The sequence below is a fragment of the Ranitomeya imitator genome, chromosome 8, assembly GCF_032444005.1.
Source record: "Ranitomeya imitator isolate aRanImi1 chromosome 8, aRanImi1.pri, whole genome shotgun sequence".
Taxonomy (NCBI): Eukaryota; Metazoa; Chordata; class Amphibia; order Anura; family Dendrobatidae; genus Ranitomeya; species Ranitomeya imitator.
Genome location: NC_091289.1, coordinates 170,619,664 through 170,641,616, shown reverse-complemented (window position 1 = coordinate 170,641,616; position 21,953 = coordinate 170,619,664). Strand labels below are relative to the sequence as shown.

Genomic DNA, 21,953 nt, shown 5'->3' with positions numbered 1-21,953 from the left:
GATAGATAGATAGATAGATAGATGGATAGATAGATGATAGATATACACAGTACAGACCAAAAGTTTGGACACACCTTCTCATTTAAAGATTTTTCTGTATTTTCAGGACTATGAAAATTGTACATTCACACTGAAGGCATCAAAACTATGAATTAACACATGTGGAATTATATACTTAACAAAAAAGTGTGAAACAACTGAAATTATGTCTTATATTCTCTTGGCATTCTCTTGATGAGCTTCAAGAGGTAGTCACCGGAAATGGTCTTCCAACAATCTTGAAGGAGTTCCCAGAGATGCTTAGCACTTGTTGGCCCTTTTGCCTTCACTCTGCGGTCCAGCTCACCCCAAACCATCTCCATTGGGTTCGGGTCCGGTGACTGTGGAGGCCAGGTCATCTGGCGTAGCACCCCATCACTCTCCTTCTTGGTCAAATAGCCCTTACACAGCCTGGAGGTGTGTTTGGGGTCATTGTCCTGTTGAAAAATAAATGATGGTCCAACTAAACGCAAACCGGATGGAATAGCATGGCGCTGCAAGATGCTGTGGTAGCCATGCTGGTTCAGTATGCCTTCAATTTTGAATAAATCCCCAACAGTGTCACCAGCAAAGCCCCCCCACACCATCACACCTCCTCCTCCATGCTTCATGGTGGGAACCAGGCATGTAGAGTCCATCCGTTCACCTTTTCTGCGCCACACAAAAAAAGACACGGTGGTTGGAACCAAAGATCTCAAATTTGGACTCATCAGACCAAAGCACAGATTTCCACTGGTCTAATGTCCATTCCTTGTGTTCTTTAGCCCAAACAAGTCTCTTCTGCTTGTTGCCTGTCCTTGCAGTGGTTTCCTAGCAGCTATTTTACCATGAAGGCCCGCTGCACAAAGTCTCCTCTTAAGGGCTTGTTTCCACTTGCGAGAAACACATCCGTGTCTCGCATGTGAAAACCAAGCTCTGGCGCCGGCACTCCAGAGCTGAGCGTGCGGCCGCCTAGCAACACATGGAGCTGCACGCTCCGCTCCAAAGTGCCGGTGCCAGAGCTTGGTTTTCACATGCGAGACACGGACGTGTTTCTCGCAAGTGGAAACAAGCCCTAACAGTTGTTGTAGAGATGTGTCTGCTGCTAGAACTCTGTGGCATTGACCTGGTCTCTAATCTGAGTTGCTGTTAACCTGTGATTTCTGAGGCTCGTGACTTGGATAAACTTATCCTCAGAAGCAGAGGTGACTCTTGGTCTTCCTTTCCTGGAGCGGCCCTCATGTGAGCCAGTTTCTTTGTAGCGCTTGATGGTTTTTGCCACTGCACTTGGGGACACTTTCAAAGTTTTCCCAATTTTTCGGACTGACCTTCATTTCTTAAAGTAACGATGGCCACTCCTTTTTCTTTACTTAGCTGCTTTTTTCTTGCCATAATACAAATTCTAACAGTCTATTCAGTAGGACTACCAGCTGTGTATCCACCAGACTTCTGCACAACACAACTGATGGTCACAACCCCATTTATAAGGCAAGAAATCCCACTTATTAAACCTGACAGGGCACACCTGTGAAGTGAAAATCATTCCCGGTGACTACCTCTTGAAGCTCATGAAGAGAATGCCAAGAGTGTGCAAAGCAGTCATCAAAGCAAAAGGTGGCTACTTTGAAGAACCTAGAATATAAGACATAATTTACATAGTAACATAGTAACATAGTTCGTAAGGCCGAAAAAAGACATTTGTCCATCCAGTTCAGCCTATATTCCATCATAATAAATCCCCAGATCTACGTCCTTCTACAGAACCTAATAATTGTATGATACAATATTTTTCTGCTCCAGGAAGACATCCAGGCCTCTCTTGAACCCCTCGACTGAGTTCGCCATCACCACCTCCTCAGGCAAGCAATTCCAGATTCTCACTGCCCTAACAGTAAAGAATCCTCTTCTATGTTGGTGGAAAAACCTTCTCTCCTCCAGACGCAAAGAATGCCCCCTTGTGCCCGTCACCTTCCTTGGTATAAACAGATCCTCAGCGAGATATTTGTATTGTCCCCTTATATACTTATACATGGTTATTAGATCGCCCCTCAGTCGTCTTTTTTCTAGACTAAATAATCCTAATTTCGCTAATCTATCTGGGTATTGTAGTTCTCCCATCCCCTTTATTAATTTTGTTGCCCTCCTTTGTACTCTCTCTAGTTCCATTATATCCTTCCTGAGCACCGGTGCCCAAAACTGGACACAGTACTCCATGTGCGGTCTAACTAGGGATTTGTACAGAGGCAGTATAATGCTCTCATCATGTGTATCCAGACCTCTTTTAATGCACCCCATGATCCTGTTTGCCTTGGCAGCTGCTGCCTGGCACTGGCTGCTCCAGGTAAGTTTATCATTAACTAGGATCCCCAAGTCCTTCTCCCTGTCAGATTTACCCAGTGGTTTCCCGTTCAGTGTGTAATGGTGATATTGATTCCCTCTTCCCATGTGTATAACCTTACATTTATCATTGTTAAACCTCATCTGCCACCTTTCAGCCCAAGTTTCCAACTTATCCAGATCCATCTGTAGCAGAATACTATCTTCTCTTGTATTAACTGCTTTACATAGTTTTGTATCATCTGCAAATATCGATATTTTACTGTGTAAACCTTCTACCAGATCATTAATGAATATGTTGAAGAGAACAGGTCCCAATACTGACCCCTGCGGTACCCCACTGGTCACAGTGACCCAGTTAGAGACTATACCATTTATAACCACCCTCTGCTTTCTATCACTAAGCCAGTTACTAACCCATTTACACACATTTTCCCCCAGACCAAGCATTCTCATTTTGTGTACCAACCTCTTGTGCGGCACGGTATCAAACGCTTTGGAAAAATCGAGATATACCACGTCCAATGACTCACCGTGGTCCAGCCTATAGCTTACCTCTTCATAAAAACTGATTAGATTGGTTTGACAGGAGCGATTTCTCATAAACCCATGAGGATATGGAGTTAAACAGTTATTCTCATTGAGATAATCCAGAATAACATCCCTCAGAAACCCTTCAAATATTTTACCAACAATAGAGGTTAGACTTACTGGCCTATAATTTCCAGGTTCACTTTTAGAGCCCTTTTTGAATATTGGCACCACATTTGCTATGCGCCAATCCTGCGGAACAGACCCTGTCGCTATAGAGTCACTAAAAATAAGAAATAATGGTTTATCTATTACATTACTTAGTTCTCTTAGTACTCGTGGGTGTATGCCATCCGGACCCGGAGATTTATCTATTTTAATCTTATTTAGCCGGTTTCGCACCTCTTCTTGGGTTAGATTGGTGACCCTTAATATAGGGTTTTCATTGTTTCTTGGGATTTCACCTAGCATTTCATTTTCCACCGTGAATACCGTGGAGAAGAAGGTGTTTAATATGTTAGCTTTTTCCTCGTCATCTACAACCATTCTTTCCTCACTATTTTTTAAGGGGCCTACATTTTCAGTTTTTATTCTTTTACTATTGATATAGTTGAAGAACAGTTTGGGATTAGTTTTACTCTCCTTAGCAATGTGCTTCTCTGTTTCCTTTTTGGCAGCTTTAATTAGTTTTTTAGATAAAGTATTTTTCTCCCTATGGTTTTTTAGAGCTTCAATGGTGCCATCCTGCTTTAGTAGTGCAAATGCTTTCTTTTTACTGTTAATTGCCTGTCTTACTTCTTTGTTTAGCCACATTGGGTTTTTCCTATTTCTAGTCCTTTTATTCCCACAAGGTATAAACCGCTTACACTGCCTATTTAGGATGTTCTTAAACATTTCCCATTTATTATCTGTATTCTCATTTCTGAGGATATTGTCCCAGTCTACCAGATTAAGGGCATCTCTAAGCTGTTCAAACTTTGCCTTCCTAAAGTTCAATGTTTTTGTGACTCCCTGACAAGTCCACCTAGTGAAAGACAGGTGAAACTGCACAGTATTGTGGTCGCTATTTCCTAAATGCCCAACCACCTGCAGATTTGTTATTCTGTCAGGTCTATTAGATAGTATTAGGTCTAAAAGTGCTGCTCCTCTGGTTGGATTCTGCACCAATTGTGAAAGATAATTTTTCTTGGTTATTAGCAGAAACCTGTTGCCTTTATGGGTTTCACAGGTTTCTGTTTCCCAGTTAATATCCGGGTAGTTAAAGTCCCCCATAACCAGGACCTCATTATGGGTTGCAGCTTCATCTATCTGCTTTAGAAGTAGACTTTCCATGCTTTCTGTTATATTTGGGGGTTTGTAACAGACCCCAATGAGAATTTTGTTACCATTTTTCCCTCCATGAATTTCAACCCATATGGACTCGACATCCTCATTCCCTTCGCTAATATCCTCCCTTAAAGTGGACTTTAGACAAGACTTTACATAGAGACAAACCCCTCCTCCTCTCCGATTTTTACGATCCTTTCTAAACAGACTGTAACCCTGTAAGTTAACTGCCCAGTCATAGCTTTCATCTAACCATGTCTCGGTTATTCCCACTATGTCAAAGTTACCTGTAGATATTTCTGCTTCTAGTTCTTCCATCTTGTTTGTCAGGCTTCTGGCGTTTGCGAGCATGCAGTTCAGAGGATTTTGTTTTGTTCCAATCTCCTCACTGTGGATTGTTTTAGAAATGTTCTTACCTCCCTTCTGAGTATGTTTTCCTGGGTCGTCTTTGTTCGAGTCTAATGTTTTTCTTCCCGTCCCCTCTTCTTCTAGTTTAACGCCCTCCTGATGAGTGTAGCGAGTCTTCTGGCGAATGTGTGTTTCCCAGGTTTGTTGAGGTGTAGTCCGTCTGTGGCGAGGAGTCCATCATACCAGTAATTCACACCGTGGTCCAGGAATCCAAATCCTTGTTGTCTGCACCATCGTCTTAGCCAGTTGTTTGCATCAAGGATCCTGTTCCATCTCCTGGTGCCATGCCCGTCTACTGGAAGGATAGAAGAAAAAACTACCTGTGCATCCAGTTCCTTTACTTTCTTCCCCAACTCTTCAAAGTCCTTGCAGATTGTCGGTAGGTCCTTCCTTGCCGTGTCATTGGTGCCAACATGTATCAGAAGAAATGGGTGGACGTCCTTGGAGCTGAAGAGCTTTGGTATCCTATCGGTCACATCCTTGATCATCGCACCTGGAAGGCAGCATACTTCTCTTGCAGTTATGTCCGGTCTGCAGATGGCTGCTTCGGTGCCTCTCAGTAGTGAGTCTCCCACCACCACCACTCTTCGTTGCTTCTTGGCTGTACTTTTTGCTGTCACTTGTTGCTGTGTGCCCTTTTCTTTTTTGCTTGCTGGTATTGCTTCATTCTTAGGTGTGCCATCTTCATCCTCTACAAAGATTTGATATCGGTTCTTCAGTTGTGTGGTTGGTGATTTCTCCATGGTCTTCTTGCTTCTTTTGGTCACATGCTTCCACTCATCTGCTTTTGGAGGTTCTCTGACACTTTTTGCACCTTCTGTTTCACACTTGTTTGTTAAGTATATAATTCCACATGTGTTAATTCATAGTTTTGATGCCTTCAGTGTGAATGTACAATTTTCATAGTCATGAAAATATGGAAAAATCTTTAAATGAGAAGGTGTGTTCAAACTTTTGGTCTGTATTGTATATATATATAATCTCTATGGCCTCCAAGGACACACACCTGGGTCTTCGGATTGTACTCTGACTTGTAGCTTTCTTTTAGTTCTCTGTGCACAGTGTTATGATCTGGTGGTTTAGGAACAACATGAGACAAGCTCTGAAGGAGGTGGTATCTGTACTGAACCTAGCAGCGCAACTAAAAATAGCCGTGGGGGGTACCTGACGCTCCCTAGACCCCTCGGCACAGCCTAAGATCTAACTTCCCATAAAGATGGAAACAGGAAACCTATCTTGCCTCAGAGAAAATCCTCAAAGGAAAGATAGCCCCCCACAAATATTGACGGTGAGAGGAGGGGAAAATAACATACGCAGAAATGAAATCAGATTTTAGCACAGGAGGCCAGTCTAGCTTGATAGACAGGACAGGAAAGGATACTGTGCGGTCAGTATAAAAACTACAAAAACAATCCACACAGAGTTTACAAAATCTCCACACCTGACTAAAGGTGTGGAGGGTAAATCTGCTTCCCAGAGCTTCCAGCTAACAGAAAAAATCCATACTGACAACTGGACAAATATAGAATGCACAGAACAATAAGTCCACAAGATGTGGACTGAAATGAGCAAAGCCAGAACTTATCTTTGCAGAACTGGTCAGGAAACCAGGAGAATCCAAGCAGAGATGTGAATCCAGCTAGGAACATTGACAAGTGGCACAGGCTGAAGAAAGAGCCAGACTTAAATAGCGGACAATAAGTGGAGGCAGCTGATGACAGCTAACTCCAAGGAGCAGCCATACCACTAGAAACCACAAGAGGGAGCCCAAGAGCAGAACTCACAAAAGTGCCACTTACAACCACCGGAGGGAGCCCAAGAGCGGAATTCACAACAGCACAGCTCCAGTCCAGTCATCAGGACGTCTCCTGGCTATCTGTGGTTCCCTGTCCATGAGTTACTTGGCTGTGGTTTCCAGTAACCTTGCTTCCAGTCAGTGGAGGACATCACATACTTGCTTGCAGTTTCCAGTATCACTATCCATTTGCTTGCAGTACCCAGTATCATGCAATATACTTCACCAACGAACACACATATTTATAATATCACAATTATTGGATGTCTACCCTCATTATACACTGTGTGGTGGATTAAAGTCATGGACACATAAACCATGAAATATCAAAACCAATTGCAATAAAGCAAAAAAAGATGTACCAGTCCAAAAAAATCAAAACAACTTTATAAACTGTATTATTAAAACAATTACAAACAGGTGTAGGCTCAGATGTAGGAACAAACCATGTGTAAATTGCTACTATGCATCAAGGCACACTACACCTCCCAGAAACCCCAAAATTGTAAATGTGGAATTTCCTTACTATAAATGCAGAATATTCTGCCATAGATAATAACAAATAATACAAAAAGATACCGCAGAATTATTACAATTACATGTGGCACTGTTACTGCAGATATAATCCTACAAATAAAAAAATGCAGGCACAAATCTCAAAGTTGCAGATAGATGTGACATTGCCATTATTTGCTGCAGGCTTTCACAACCAAAATGCAGTGGAACACGCCAAATTAGGCGACCATGAAATTACCTAAAGCCAATAGTGACTGCGGCTCCAGGGGGTATCCAGAGAGGTGTGTGTGCCCGCCCCAACGCACGTCTCGGTCCTGCCTTCGTCAGGGTAAATTATATTTTACATTTACAATTTTGGGGTTTCTGGGAGGTGTAGTGTGCCTTGATGCATAGCAGCAATTTACATATGTTTTATTCCTACATCGGAGCCTACACCTGTTTGTAATTGTTTTAATAATAAAGTTTATAAAGTTTTTTGAGTATCCAGTATGAACCTGTCGGTGGTTGTCTGCGGCGTCCAAGATATTAGACTTTGTCACTGCAGAGTTTTGTCTGCATCTCCATGACATCTCCTACCTGTCCGAGGTCTTCAGTGACCCGGCTACCTGTCCGAGGTCTTCAGCGACCCGGCTACCTGTCTGAGGTCTTCAGTGACCCGGCTACCTGTCCGAGGTCTTCAGTGACCCGGCTACCTGTCCGAGGTCTACAGCGACCCAGCTACCTGTCCGAGGTCTTCAGTGACCCGGCTACCTGTCTGAGGTCTTCAGTGACCCGGCTACCTGTCTGAGGTCTACAGCGACCCAGCTACCTGTCCGAGGTCTTCAGTGACCCGGCTACCTGTCCGAGGTCTTCAGCGACCCGGCTACCTGTCCGATGTCTTCAGTGACCCGGCTACCTGTCCGAGGTCTTCAGTGACCCGTCTACCTGTCTGAGGTCTTCAGTGACCCGTCTACCTGTCCGAGGTCTTCAGTGACCCGGCTACCTGTCCGAGGTCTACAGCGACCCAGCTACCTGTCCGAGGTCTTCAGTGACCCGGCTACCTGTCCGAGGTCTTCAGTGACCCGGCTACCTGTCTGAGGTCTTCAGTGACCCGGCTACCTGTCTGAGGTCTTCAGTGACCCGGCTACCTGTCCGAGGTCTTCAGTGACCCGGCTACCTGTCTGAGGTCTTCAGTGACCCGGCTACCTGTCTGAGGTCTTCAGTGACCCGGCTACCTGTCCGATGTCTTCAGTGACCCGGCTACCTGTCCAAGGCTTTCAGCGACCCGGCTACCTGATTGAGGTCTTCAGCGACCCGGCTACCTTTCCAAGGTGTTCAGTAACGCTGCTACCTGTCTGAGGTGTTCAGTAACTCTGCTACCTGCCCAAGGTGTCCAGTAATCTGCTACCTGCCCAAGGTGTCTAGTACCTCTGCTACCTGCCCAAGTGTCTAGTAACTCTGCTACCTGCCCGAGGTGTCCAGTAATCTGCTACCTGCCTGAGGGGTCCAGTAACTCTGCTACCTGCCCCAGGTTTCTAGTATCTCTGCTACCTGACCGAGGTGTCCAGTAACTCTGCTATCTGACCGAGGTGTCCAGTAACTCTGCTATCTGTTTTTGGTTTCCAGGACTTTATTAAACTTCTCGTTCGCATTCTTCATGTCAATGATCTGCGTGCTCCAACTGGTGCTGCAACGACGCTCGTGTGCCCACCCGGACCTTGGTCTTAGAGGATACACCTCCCCGAGTGAGCCCTCCATATGCAACAGTATCAAAAACAAAGCAGGTTAATTGAAAACATGGCACACCATAAAGAGACAAAAAAAACATAGAGTCAAAAATAAGTTAAAAATAAGTAAAAAAAAAAAAAGAAAACTCAAAAACATTAAAAAAAACCAAAAGTAACCTAATTTACATAATAGGGCAGGAAATCTGCCACATAAAAAAACTCACCAAATACTCATAGTGGGAACGCCAATAAAAGGTAGTGCATTTTTTACCATGTATGTAATACTTGATTGTATTGGATTTTGGTATTACATCTTATACTTCACAGTCGATATATTACTTTCATGTCCTAACCTCATGGTACGCACTTTATGTCTCAGACATTCTATTTTATGGACACGTCTCTTTCAGAATTTGATTATCTGAAACAGATTTCTAAGTGTATATCATAATTTTTGCATCTGAGCATACCTATATTCATCTTATGCCATCGTGGACAGATTTTTCTTTCTTGACGTTAATGGTTATTAATGGTTGTGTCCAGTATTTTGTTCGTACTATATTTCCATTAAATATGTAAAATCTTGATATAGGTGTGCGCACCACTGTTTGCTTTTCTCTAATTACCTCCAATAATTATGTAGCACCCTAATTTTACACGTCTGTGCATCTTCTCTTTTTGCCTTGACTGCAATGTCCCAGAAATAAAATCATAAGTTTCCACTTTCATCAGTCGCGGTTTGCCTTTACTTTTATGAAGTCTGCTGTCAGTTTAGGATTTTCTTTCCCAGTTTTGCACAGAAACTAATCCATCTGGCTGTTGCAGAAACGGACTGGAAATTTCTACTGATTATAGTGGTACAAGGAAATAAAGAAATGAAGATGTGCCAGAATTTTAGCACGTGTAGAAAACCTTTACCTTTGTCTAAATGACAATTAAAACTAATGTGCGGTCTGTGGTGAGAGTTGCATGTAACAGCTGAAAGTAAATGTCCACTTTTGTGACCGTATTTTTAATGAGGAAAAAAATGTCTTTATTAGAAACTCAACTATTGTGTGTATACAGCTCTTATGAAGATCTGTGTGTCTCCATGGAAACAGACTACAAACAAGTCATCTGGCTCTTCCATCTGTTCTTTCTTCTCGTTAATTAACATTTGTAAAGTTAGCCAAAAGTAAGGACCGATGAATGGGAATAGGTCTACAAGATCAGACTACACATAGGTTGTTTGTAGTCTGTTTCCATGGAGACCATTGTTCTGTGGATATAAACTAATAGGATTTTTGTTTTGACCATTTTTCCAAAGTTGCTTTATTTTTCATTTTAAATACATTGTAGCAATTAAAAAAAAGCCTTAAAAAGTTCTGTATCTATATGGATGAGGAATAATATACCCAACTTGCAACGTTCACTCTCGTACAGACGCAATGGCCGGTGTTCTGTCCAGATTACCTGCGCAGCCAGGAATGAACCTGTGACTTGTGCAGTCCCATCTGGAATAACCCCATTCTATCAAAGAGCTTATTTCCAGCATCTAGACAAGGTGCTGCTGCCGAACGGAGGAGAGCAGTAATTAATCAGGGTCTGGCTTCTCGGGAAACCCAATGACCTTCCCTGTCAGTCTCTCACATGTGTCTTCCTGGACAGATTCAATTATGAGAAAATAACACCAGAAAGGAGAAGGAGGGGGACACGAGCGAGGGCCAAGAACGAGAAGAGACCAGCCTGGATCAGCCAAATATGACTGAATACATTATCCAAAAAAAATATAGACAGATACATATATGTATACATACAGGAGACATGGGATTTTAATAAATCAATACAGCTTCAAAACTATAAAGACGCGCGTACTTTGCATCCAATATAGCAAAACAGTCATCAGTGCCGGCTACTTACTTAGAACAAATCTACATTTCTTTTAAAGCAAGACCATCATCAGAAAACTATAATTTTATGTACAAATGTATTTATTTCTTTGCACATTTTTGGCTTTTTTGTTTCCTATTACACAATTAAAAATAAAAAACTGAAAACATGCAGCTTTCACACTGACCACTTGTGATTTTAAGCAAACTAACTTCCTGTTGTTTTAGGAAACAACACATGTACATAGCCACAATGGTCATACCCTGACTATCTTTTGTATTGAAGTTTCTAATGAGCCTGTGCAAAGAGGATTGTGAAGGGAGGAGGCGCACAGGCAGCTATAGTAATTGGTGGACACTGTTATCAGCTGTGTATAGAGGTATTAGCCATCATTGTAATTCTGCCCCTGATGATACGAAACTGCTGAAAACTCTTCCTGAAAAGACAGGAAGTAAGAGTCTAAAATTGCCCCAGTGGCCACTCTGAAAATTGCAAGATTTCTTATTTTGTTTTTCCTGACAAAGGAAGTGCAGCATAACCCTGTTCAAAAGCATGGGATCACAGTAAGGTGGGCGGGAAAAAGAACACAGTAAAAGAAGCAGCAGTGCTGATGGAATTGCAATATAAGCTATTGCGTAAAAACAATGTTAAGAACAAAGGTTCATTTTTGGTAAAATCTAAACTTTCAAAACGTAGAAAAGCATCAGCTTTTGGAGGGAATGGTAGATAACATCTAGATAAATGCTGCAGATGCGCACTGAATGATTTAATGGACAGCTAACTATTCTCGTCAGCACTGTCTTTTTACAGAAGACTATGTACTGCTGAGAACTATGATGTTACGCACCTGTCTCAGATCTGGGCTTTGCTTTCCTCACCCTGATCTGCTTATCTCTAATGTGCTCCACATCAGGCTGTGAAGACCTGGCGTGTGATCACCTTGCTGGGTCTATATAAGGCTTACCAAAACACACACCTGTATCTTGCTATTAGGACTTTAAGCTTGTCTGTGCACAGTTCCCCGTCTGTGGTCACCAGGACATCTCCTGTCTGCCAGCAGCTTCCAGTAACTCAGCTACCCATTTGCCAGCGGCTTCCAGTACCTCAGCTACCCGTCTGCAAGCGGCTTCCGGCACCTCAACTGCCCGTCTGCCTGCGGCTTCCAGCACCTCAGCTGCCCATCTGCCTGTGGCTTCCAGTACCTCAGCTGCCCGTCTGCCTGTGGCTTCCAGTACCTCAGCTGCCCGTCTGCCTGCGGCATCCAGCACCTCAGCTGCCCGTCTGCCTGTGGCTTCCGGCACCACAGCTGCCTGCAGCTTCAGGCTTCCAGTACCTCAGCTACCCGTCTGCCTGCGGATTGCAGTATAGATGCTACCAGCTTCCCGTGTGCCTCATCTGCCTGCTTTATCGATGTCCATGCACCCACCCGGACATTAGCTCTGGAGGGTGCACCTCACCAAGTGCCCTATCAGATGATCTTTCCTGCAACAAAAACGATCATTTCACTTGACGAACGAGCAAAATGCTTGTGTGGGTGATCGGCAGCTTGTTTAGGAGCAAGAACGCTCATTTGCGACAATCGTGCAGTGTAATTGCACCTTCGTAGTCGCCCTAGGTTATCCAGCCATCTTTCACAGGAGGCCAGTGACAGAAGTATTGTTTGAAGGCATCGGATCTGTGCTTAGCGGAGTCCAGTGTCATACAATCCTGCTCTATTCTGGGCTGCATTATTCAGCACCACTGTCAGCTCCCATCAGTTCTGTTAAGTGCTGTTGAGAATGCTGCAATCAATTTGGGTAGTAAAAATATTCTATGCCCCACTAACGGAGTAACCAGCCGTGTTGCACTACATGAAAGCGATTAATTAGCTATTTAGAAAAAAAAAAAAAAAGTACCCGCTTCTGTAAGTAATGAGGATTACAGTACTGAGATGAGACTTTTTTTTTTTAATTAATAAAATAAAACAGGCAAGACGCCATACACATTTATCAGATATTTTTGCAGTTAGGGAACCCATTCATCAATTGACACAGGAAAAGGGGGCATGGTGGAGTCAGATGCTCCTGAGTTATGAAGAGGGGCAGGACTCTTCGAATGTGGCGTTAAAACACCAAAAGTCACAAAATTATTGGAGTTGAATCAAAATTTTGCGACTTGGGAGTAAAAGCTTTGATGAATTGAGGCCAAAGATTCAATGACTATAATAATGATCTGACGACTACCTAAATATATATATATACAGCAGACAGCACTGTTCAATAAAAGCAGGGTTACATAACGGCTCATGTCACGGCTCCTCGGTGCCACATTAACTCTTGTTAAGTAGCTCATCTCACCATGCCTGCCGCCCGCCATTGCGCTGCCTGTTTGTTATGTAACAGGAGGCTAAAGAGGCAGCGGCGCAGATAAATGTCACACTCCATTTCCCTGCACCAATACTATTTTCTCTGCCTTTTATCACCCGCGCCTTGTAGAACAACAGGAAGAGACGCACTAATGTGAAATAATTATAGTTTGAGAGCAAGAATGTATGAAGAACAAACCAAGCGATATTCTGGGAACTGTTTTGTGAGGATGAAGTCAGAATTTTTTTTTGGATACCATAGATGAATGAAATAAAATATTATCACCTATACTCGCCTCCTGCGGGAGCCATTCCGGTGTTGTTGGCAGTGGCTCTCCCAGACCTCATGATTGGCTGCAGAGATCGCGTGGCATAATGTGACGGGAGCCAGTGCCGACACCGCTGGAATGGTGCCCGCCAAGGAGGTTCAACACTAAGGAAATCCTAGAAACATGATCTGTGGGGGCTGTGAGGACGGGGATTGGGGAACACTACTCTATCTGTATGAGCGAAAAATGCACTGGGGGGGAAATATAGGGATTGAGAGACGGCTGTCTGAGTAGTGGATAACCCCTTTAAATGAAAGTATTTGGAGTTAAAAATATAATTTGCAATTGCTTTTCATTAAAAATGTTGCCTTTATAGACCCTTGGCTTCCCTGCGCACTGCTGGATGCCAAATGAGTTAACTGAAAAACTGTCAGTGAGCTTTTATAACTCTTTCTTTCTTTTTCTGAACGTTTTTCTGTTGAGGTACGACCACAGACCACATGAAAGTAAAGCTGTTCTTTGATGTGGTGAATGAAAGGCATCCATGTCCCTTAAGAAATCGTCTTCCATATCAGTAGGTCTTTGGAGTGTGGGAAGAAAGCGGAGGAAACCACGCAAACACGGGGTGAACATAGAAACTCCATGCAGATGTTGTCGTTTGTGGGATTTTAACCCAGGAGCCCAGCGCTGCAAGGCAACGGTGCTAACCACTAAGCCACCATACAGTGCTAACCACTGAGCCACCATACAGTGCTAACCACTGAGCCACCATACAGTGCTAACCACTGAGCCACCATACAGTGCTAACCACTGAGCCACCATACAGTGCTAACCACTGAGCCACTGTACAATGCTAACCACTGAGTCACTGTACAATGCTAACCACTGAGTCACCATACTGCACATCACATAAGTGATCTTGAAAATAACCATTTAAAGACGTCCACTGCTTAAGATTTATCCAGATTTCTGACAGCAAGCATATTTCTAAATCAGCTATACATACATACAAACATATACATACAAACTATAATTTCAAAGCAATGATGGCAGGAAACATTCAGAGAATGTTGACCATTATTTCCTTTCTATTAGATCAAGTAACGGGAATCTTTCCACCATTCTCTATCTCGGTGTTTCCCAAACTCCAGTCCTCAAGGCCCCTGACAGATCATGTTTTCAGGATTTCCTAGGTGAACACAGGTGCACAGGTGATGGTATTATTATTATTCTCATCTCCAAGATCCTATCCCAATATTTAGTATTTGTAATAGTAATAATAATAATAATAATAATAATAGTAAACATATCCAATTAGAAATGTAGTATAGTTCTTTTGATTAGCTATGTCTCTTACTGCATGTGCAGGGCACTGCAGTAGTGTAGGTAGCCATGGTTACGGCCACTCATATAGTGACAGTTCATTAGATGCTAGTGGTCATAACCATGGATACTTAAGCTAGAGCAATGCCCTGCACATGGGGTAAGCTAGAGCAATGCCCTGCACATGGGGTAAGCTAGAGCAATGCCCTGAACATGGGGTAAGCTAGAGTAATATCCTGCACATGGGGTAAGCTAGAGCAATGCCCTGCACATGGGGTAAGCTAGAGCAATGCCCTGAACATGGGGTAAGCTAGAGTAATGCCCTGCACATGGGGTAAGCTAGAGCAATGCCCTGCACATGGGGTAAGCTAGAGTAATGCCCTGTACATGGGGTAAGCTAGAGTAATGCCCTGCACATGGGTAAGCTAGAGTAATGCCCTGAACATGGGGTAAGCTAGAGCAATGCCCTGCACATGGGGTAAGCTAGAGTAATGCCCTGCACATGGGGTAAGCTAGAGTAATGCCCTGCACATGGGGTAAGCTAGAGCAATGCCCTGCACATGGGGTAAGCTAGAGCAATGCCTTGCACATGGGGTAAGCTAGATCAATGCCCTGCACATGGGGTAAGCTAGAGCAATGCCCTGCACAAGGGGTAAGCTAGAGTAATGCCCTGTACATGGGGTAAGCTAGAGTAATGCCCTGCACATGGGGTAAGCTAGAGTAATGCCCTGAACATGGGGTAAGCTAGAGCAATGCTCTGCACATGGGGTAAGCTAGAGTAATGCCCTGCACATGGGGTAAGCTAGAGTAATGCCCTGCACATGGGGTAAGCTAGAGCAATGCCCTGCACATGGGGTAAGCTAGAGCAATGCCCTGCACATGGGGTAAGCTAGAGCAATGCCCTGCACATGGGGTAAGCTAGATCAATGCCCTGCACATGGGGTAAGCTAGAGCAATGCCCTGCACAAGGGGTAAGCTAGAGTAATGCCCTGTACATGGGGTAAGCTAGAGTAATGCCCTGCACATGGGGTAAGCTAGAGTAATGCCCTGAACATGGGGTAAGCTAGAGCAATGCTCTGCACATGGGGTAAGCTAGAGTAATGCCCTGCACATGGGGTAAGCTAGAGTAATGCCCTGCACATGGGGTAAGCTAGAGCAATGCCCTGCACATGGGGTAAGCTAGATCAATGCCCTGCACATGGGGTAAGTGACATAGGTTATCAGAACTATCCTACATTTCTAATTAGAGCCATTTTCTAATATTATTATATATTGGGATAGGATCATGGCGATAGGAATACCCCTTTAAAGCATCAGAAATTGCCACAGGTTCTCTCACCCCTGCAACACTGAGGAAATCCTGAAGACCTGATGTGTTGGGGGGCCGTGAGGATTGGGAAACACTGCTCTATCTGTATGACCTAAACAATCCATGGTTGGAGGAGATTGTTTCTTTTTAGGGATAATGGGGTTGGACAATCAGGACACCATTTTTCATTGATTCCAATGATAAAATGTAAATATGAATGAATGAATAACTAAAAACTACAGCAAAAACTTACTTCTAATCGTCGGAACGCCAAATCAATCTCACTGGTATATCAACGTGTAAGGCTCTTTGGGCTGACATGGCGCACACTATTAAAGCCCCCATTACAAAAACTAGTGGCAGCCAATAATGACCATTTGGCTCGCGGCCTAATAGTTATGGGGGCACCGGCCGACTGATCATGCGGAGACATGTCGACTGGATGTGTTTGATTTCGGACAGCAAATTGCAGTGTGTCAGTCAGCGGCTTTTCCATAGAGAACACATGGGGTACGAGAGACTGGGCAAAGATGGCTGGCAAAGGAACAATCGGCTGAAGCATCGACAGCCACATATTGTGTATGGCCGGTTTAATTCTGGATAAGTATCAAAGTCATTGTGGCGATTTGAAAGTCCAGCCGTGGACTGGATGGCTCCTTGTCGGCATCCAGACAACTTCCTTGGACATGTTTTATATCCAAAAGACACTTAGTAGGATGTAAATCTTGCATTTAATAATGAGAAAGGATAAAATCGATTCAATCAACAAATAGAAACTCGAATACAAAGTATGAATCTAAAAACGTTCTTACTTTTACGATGAGGTTCTTGTACTTCTCCATCATTTCTTGATCCTCATGGCAGCCAGCAAGAAGTTGCCAAACTTCAGCTCTGAGTGCCTCCGGGACCCCTCCTCGCTTCACCAATGACGACAGCCCCTTTGGTCTGAAGCTCAGATTGCTGTGCCTAAACCGGGGAGGACGTAAGAGTGAATCACAAGAAGGAATTCCAACATCGACAGGTGTTTCCACAATAAGGCTGGTTTCACATTTGCGTTTAAAAACGCAGCGTTTTAAACGCAAACGCATGTGGTGAAAAAACCGCATGTAAACGCGTTAAAACGCTGCATTTTTTATTTGGGATAGCTGACGCACCACTGCAATATGCAGATATATAGAGGGGGTGCAAGACTGATGGCTAATAATGCAAACTAACAAAAGCACAAGAAACAAGAGCCATCAAAATATCTGCACACCACCAAAGTTATGATAAAAATAATATAAGCTTTATTGGGAACATAATTAAAAACATCTAAAATCACACATAACCTCCGTGCAGATGCCCCTGTGAACACTGCATGCCAAAATATACATAGATATATAAACGCATGAAATCTTACAGACGTGTCCCTGCCCTCTGCATTTAATATTATTAATGTAACTATATATAGTCAAAATTTGGAATGAACACGCTGTATACAACCATATAACAACAAATATGCACACAGTCAAGTATAATACAAGCCACACAGCATGCAAATAGCATGCAACACCCCACCCCAATATGCAGCTTCCAGCAAAAAAAACCCCTATGGACCCAGAGGAGCAGATAAAATAAACTGCCCTAGATATCCAAAGAAAGGGACAGGGGAAGATGTCCAAATATAAACACTGAAATACCCTGCATAGTCTGATCCTAGGAGTGGTCAAAAGGTGAAAATAGTGCTGGAGAAAGCACCATAGGATAAATCCTGCTGCAGGAGGCTGAATAGTCACAGGGCAAATGCGACCTGAGGAGAAGCCCAACGCGTGTCGCTGTTCTAGGACAGCTTCGTCAGGGGAAGTGACCCCTGACGAAGCTGTCCTAGAACAGCGACACGCGTTGGGCTTCTCCTCAGGTCGCATTTGCCCTGTGACTATTCAGCCTCACAGCCTCCTGCAGCAGGATTTATCCTATGGTGCTTTCTCCAGCACTATTTTCACCTTTTGACCACTCCTAGGATCAGACTATGCAGGGTATTTCAGTGTTTATATTTAGGGTTAGGGTTTGGGTTATGATCCCTTAGGGTTAGAATCCCTTAGGGTCAGGGTTTGGGGTTGGCTTTGGCTTATTAGTGTGTATTTTTGTGTTTTTCTATTAAAATGCATGCGTTTAAAAACGCATGCAAACGCATGTGCTTAAAAACGCATGCGTTTACATAGACAGCAATAGGTTTTTTTGCCGCAAAAAAACGCCGCTAGAAATTACTACATGTTGCATTTCTGCAACACAACGCATGCATACAAAAGACGCATGCGGCCGCAAAACGCGGCAAAACGCATGCAAAAAAAAATGCATGCGTTTTTAATGTTAAGTATAGGGGAAAAAAACGCATGCGTTTTTTTGCGCTAAAACGCAGTGGCAAAAAACGCAAATGTGAAACCAGCCTAACTTATTCTGTTGACAAATTCTGAACTGTTGATAGAATGCAAAATATTATCGGGAGGAAAAATAAAGTTAATGAAAAAAGCAGGTAAGGGAGGGAGGCGTGAAAAGTTGTGCCATGTAAAAGGACCTCCCACCTAAATGTGAGCGCAGGTCAGGAGGAGGCTTTCTTGGAATTCTAGATGGAAGAGACGGGGCAACTCCCTCTGCTGTCTAATCTTTATCACGAAAGTGCACACTTTGACACCTTTCACTCTGCCCAAAATATGTGCAATAACATCTCGGCAGCATCTGACACTTGGCAGCATCAGGAAAGGAGGTGTGAATGCGCACGCCCTCAGAGAATACTCCAAAGAAACGCCCAGTTGCACTACAAGCAGAGATTTCACATACTGCACTTGCTTCAAAAGAAATAAAATGTGACTTTCTCTGTAATGGAGCGACGCGGCGCAAAAAAGAAAAAAAGTGGCAGAATTGTGACTCAATTTTTGGAGCAAGTGACAGATCCTCTCCGAACATCTAAAATCCAAACAATCACTCAGAGAGACACACATAGATCATGTTGCCTGAGATCATGGTGTCGTGTCCTGTAATATAGATGAGCCCCAAATTACCAAGGACCCATATAAAAAGCAATAATGTAATACTAGTAAAATATAAATACACTAGATGGCAGCCCGATTCTAAAGAATCGGGAGTCTAGAATCCATATATACTTTATTTATTCAAATGTAAGAATAATACAATTAATAAATAATAGTAAGAAAGAACAAAAATAATAGGCAGTATATGGAGAAAACACCAAACAAAAGTTCAAAATTGGTGTGAAAATGTCACTGAACCACTTCACAACTAAATATATATAGTTTTGGTAAATGGTATTATCATTTTTTTGACGAAATTCGGCAGGAGCTTGAAGAGCAATGTCACTGGGCCCGCCTCCACGCAGTAGAAACTTGCTGTGAGGTAAAAATTCAAAAATCACACCAAAATGGCGGGCGGAGTGTGTCACAGTACGGCACGTTTCTGATTGGTCGCTCGCAGCAGGCGGCAACCAATCAGACACTGGACACTGTTGACGTCACTTATCTCCGGACATTAGCTCCGGACATTATCTCCGGACATTAGCTCCGGACAGGAAGTTGGCACAAATTGCAGGAAGTAGTATTCTAGGCAATTATATATTAGATACAATAGAACAAACTGGAGGTCAGGGCAAAGTGAGTACATGAGTAGTATAATAAATATTTTTTAAATTTTATATGCAGCGAAAATAAACCTGGAATTTGACTACAGCAAAGCACTTGTGGCGGAATCATCATAACGACCAAGGTGGATGCCCCACAAAACTGCAGCTTCATCAGGGGTAAAGTATTGGTGCACAGTGTGCTATATATAGAACATATAATTGGTATACGAGATAAAATACCTATTACTTGAGGAGAAGCATCATGGCGACACAAGGAAGGGGTCAAAATTGTGACTGGCAAGAATACTGTATAGAGTGACCCATACTTATCCCCTGATGAAGTTGCGGCTTTGTGGTGAAACCATAGTGTTATACTTGATCCCATTACAATCATCGTATGCATCGCATCATGCAGCACAGCATCAGGAGGGATCGATCCTCGTGCTTCAATATACCACTGGTGTTATGATGGGCTAATCAACAGCAGAATCTTCTTAAGCTACCGGTAAGTGCTTTTTCTTGCCATCAGTGCCGCTCTTATTATATCCAATCCTGATGAACCTGGTATGGGCAAAACGCGTCGAGTGTTCCGAGAGTGTTTTTTGACTATAGAAGTTTTTTCTAAATCCCCTGAGTTACTTGGCATCTCTGGGATTTAGTCAATATATACTAGTATTTTGGGAATAAAAAGAATGACTGCAGACAATTTAGACCATCTGTCTGAAAGATATATATTAATCAACGCATGTAATACTGCGGATTATGATAAATCTATAGGTTGCACTTTATCCCTTCTCCTGTCCCCTTTTGTTGTTGACAACTGGTATAACAGTATTATAAGGTGTAGTATCAATAGGGACAGTTGTCGAGAGCAGGGGCGCCACTTGCGCCAACCCCCGCTGATAGGCAGGGCACATCTAGGGTTAATTTGCCCCTCCCATTTCTCATTCCTTCCAATATACCCTAAGCACATATGCACTTTATCAATATCTCAGTGCTACATCAATGATTGGGCTGACACCAAATAAGCAATCCTATTATTACATCACAGATATTCTTTGGCCTATAGACCAGAGATTATACCATTTTCATTTATTTTTCTCTTTCCCAATAGGGAAATATAGGGTCAGAAGTGACAGCCATCGAAGAGCTGGGGTGCCAATGTGCAGGTAGTAGGGTGCCAACCTCCGCGGCAAGGCAGGAAAAGTACAGCAACCGTATAGGATCAGGCACACCCCTGGTTTCTATTATTTTTTTTTTTAAAGGTGATGGTGGCTCTTATTTTTTCATTTGCGTTTCATGTCACATTTTATTATTGATGTTAATAAAAGTTATATTTTATGCATTATAAAGTACAGAGGATAATACGGTGATTGTTTCTTCTTAAATACCTGTACAGAGATAATCTAAAACTGTGAAATACTTGATCCCATTACCAAGATCCAGCTGCACTCGAATACATCTCGATTTATTTAGTATCCAGTGTAAGCGCCAAGAGCAGAAAAACTCGTACTTGCACGCCTTGGCTGCCAGCAATGAGGTTATTAATGGTTGTCTGATGAATGCTCAGCCACCCTGAATGAATTTGGGTAGTAAGATCCACTGCGTGATCAGTTTAGATCTCAGAACCCAAAGCTACTAAACCGTAGCGACTTCATATCAAAATTTATTTTTAATGGTTATACTTTAACACTACAAATACTACACCATTCACAGTCTTTGAAAACTCCTCCGTGTGCCCTGTAAAGGCTACAAATCAAATTTATCACCCGTCGTTTGCCACCTGCATCACTTGCTCATAAGGCAATGAAAACTACAAACCAATAAAAACAGAATTATCATTTATAAGTACTGTATGGATTTTAGAGGATGCGAGGTGTTGCGTTTGGACATTGTGTAGCATTTTATGTTATACCTGGTGGTTTTTATCGGTATTGGTAGTGAAGGTTTGAATAACGAGATCATTCACCAGGACTATTGGGCCTTCTACAGATCATCTTATATTAAACAACGGGGAGTAAAAAATAAATAAAATAAAAAAAGCTTATTATGGCCCACGGAAACACAACATTTCTCCTCTTTATATTCAGGTCTGGCTGCTATACAAAATTCTGAAAAATAAGGTTAGTAATGAAAAAAAAAGTCCATTCCCTAGAGGTGCCCAGAAAAGAGTCTTACGTTTTATCAATTTCTAATAAATATTCTGCAAATGTATCTCTGTCCAGGCAACAATGCAAACCCGAGACCTGTACATCCGCCTCCAGCTCTCTCACCCTTTACCTGGGCCCAGATCTTTAAATAAAGCCCACAGCTATTCCAGTACTTGTACACCTGGGCAACACCAGAACGTCTTCTAATAGTTTTATAAATCATATTGACAGGTCATTTTCTAGCGGGCAGACGGCACTGGAAGTGGCGTCTAAAAACGAGAAGCTATAAAAGGCCTTCACCAAAAGATGATGAACTTTCCTATAAAATGATCTCAAAGTTTTAAATATTACTTTCTTGGACTAAGAAAATTAAAATTAAACTTTTTCAACTTAATCCCTATTCCCATCCACTTCTGTGTACCTCCTTACTTACTGACTT

At 42.9% G+C, this 21,953-nt stretch overlaps 1 protein-coding gene across 5 annotated transcripts in view; it reads right to left on the bottom strand.

Moving 5' to 3' along the window:
* Positions 1-21,953, bottom strand: part of RABGAP1L (RAB GTPase activating protein 1 like) — a 304,875-nt gene that overhangs the window by 180,006 nt on the left and 102,916 nt on the right. For all 5 annotated transcript variants that reach the window (XM_069737819.1, XM_069737817.1, XM_069737820.1 and 2 more), the window contains one exon: positions 16,564-16,717. In XM_069737819.1, coding sequence (XP_069593920.1) covers positions 16,564-16,717 — 154 coding nt within the window. The remainder of the gene's footprint in view (positions 1-16,563; positions 16,718-21,953) is intronic.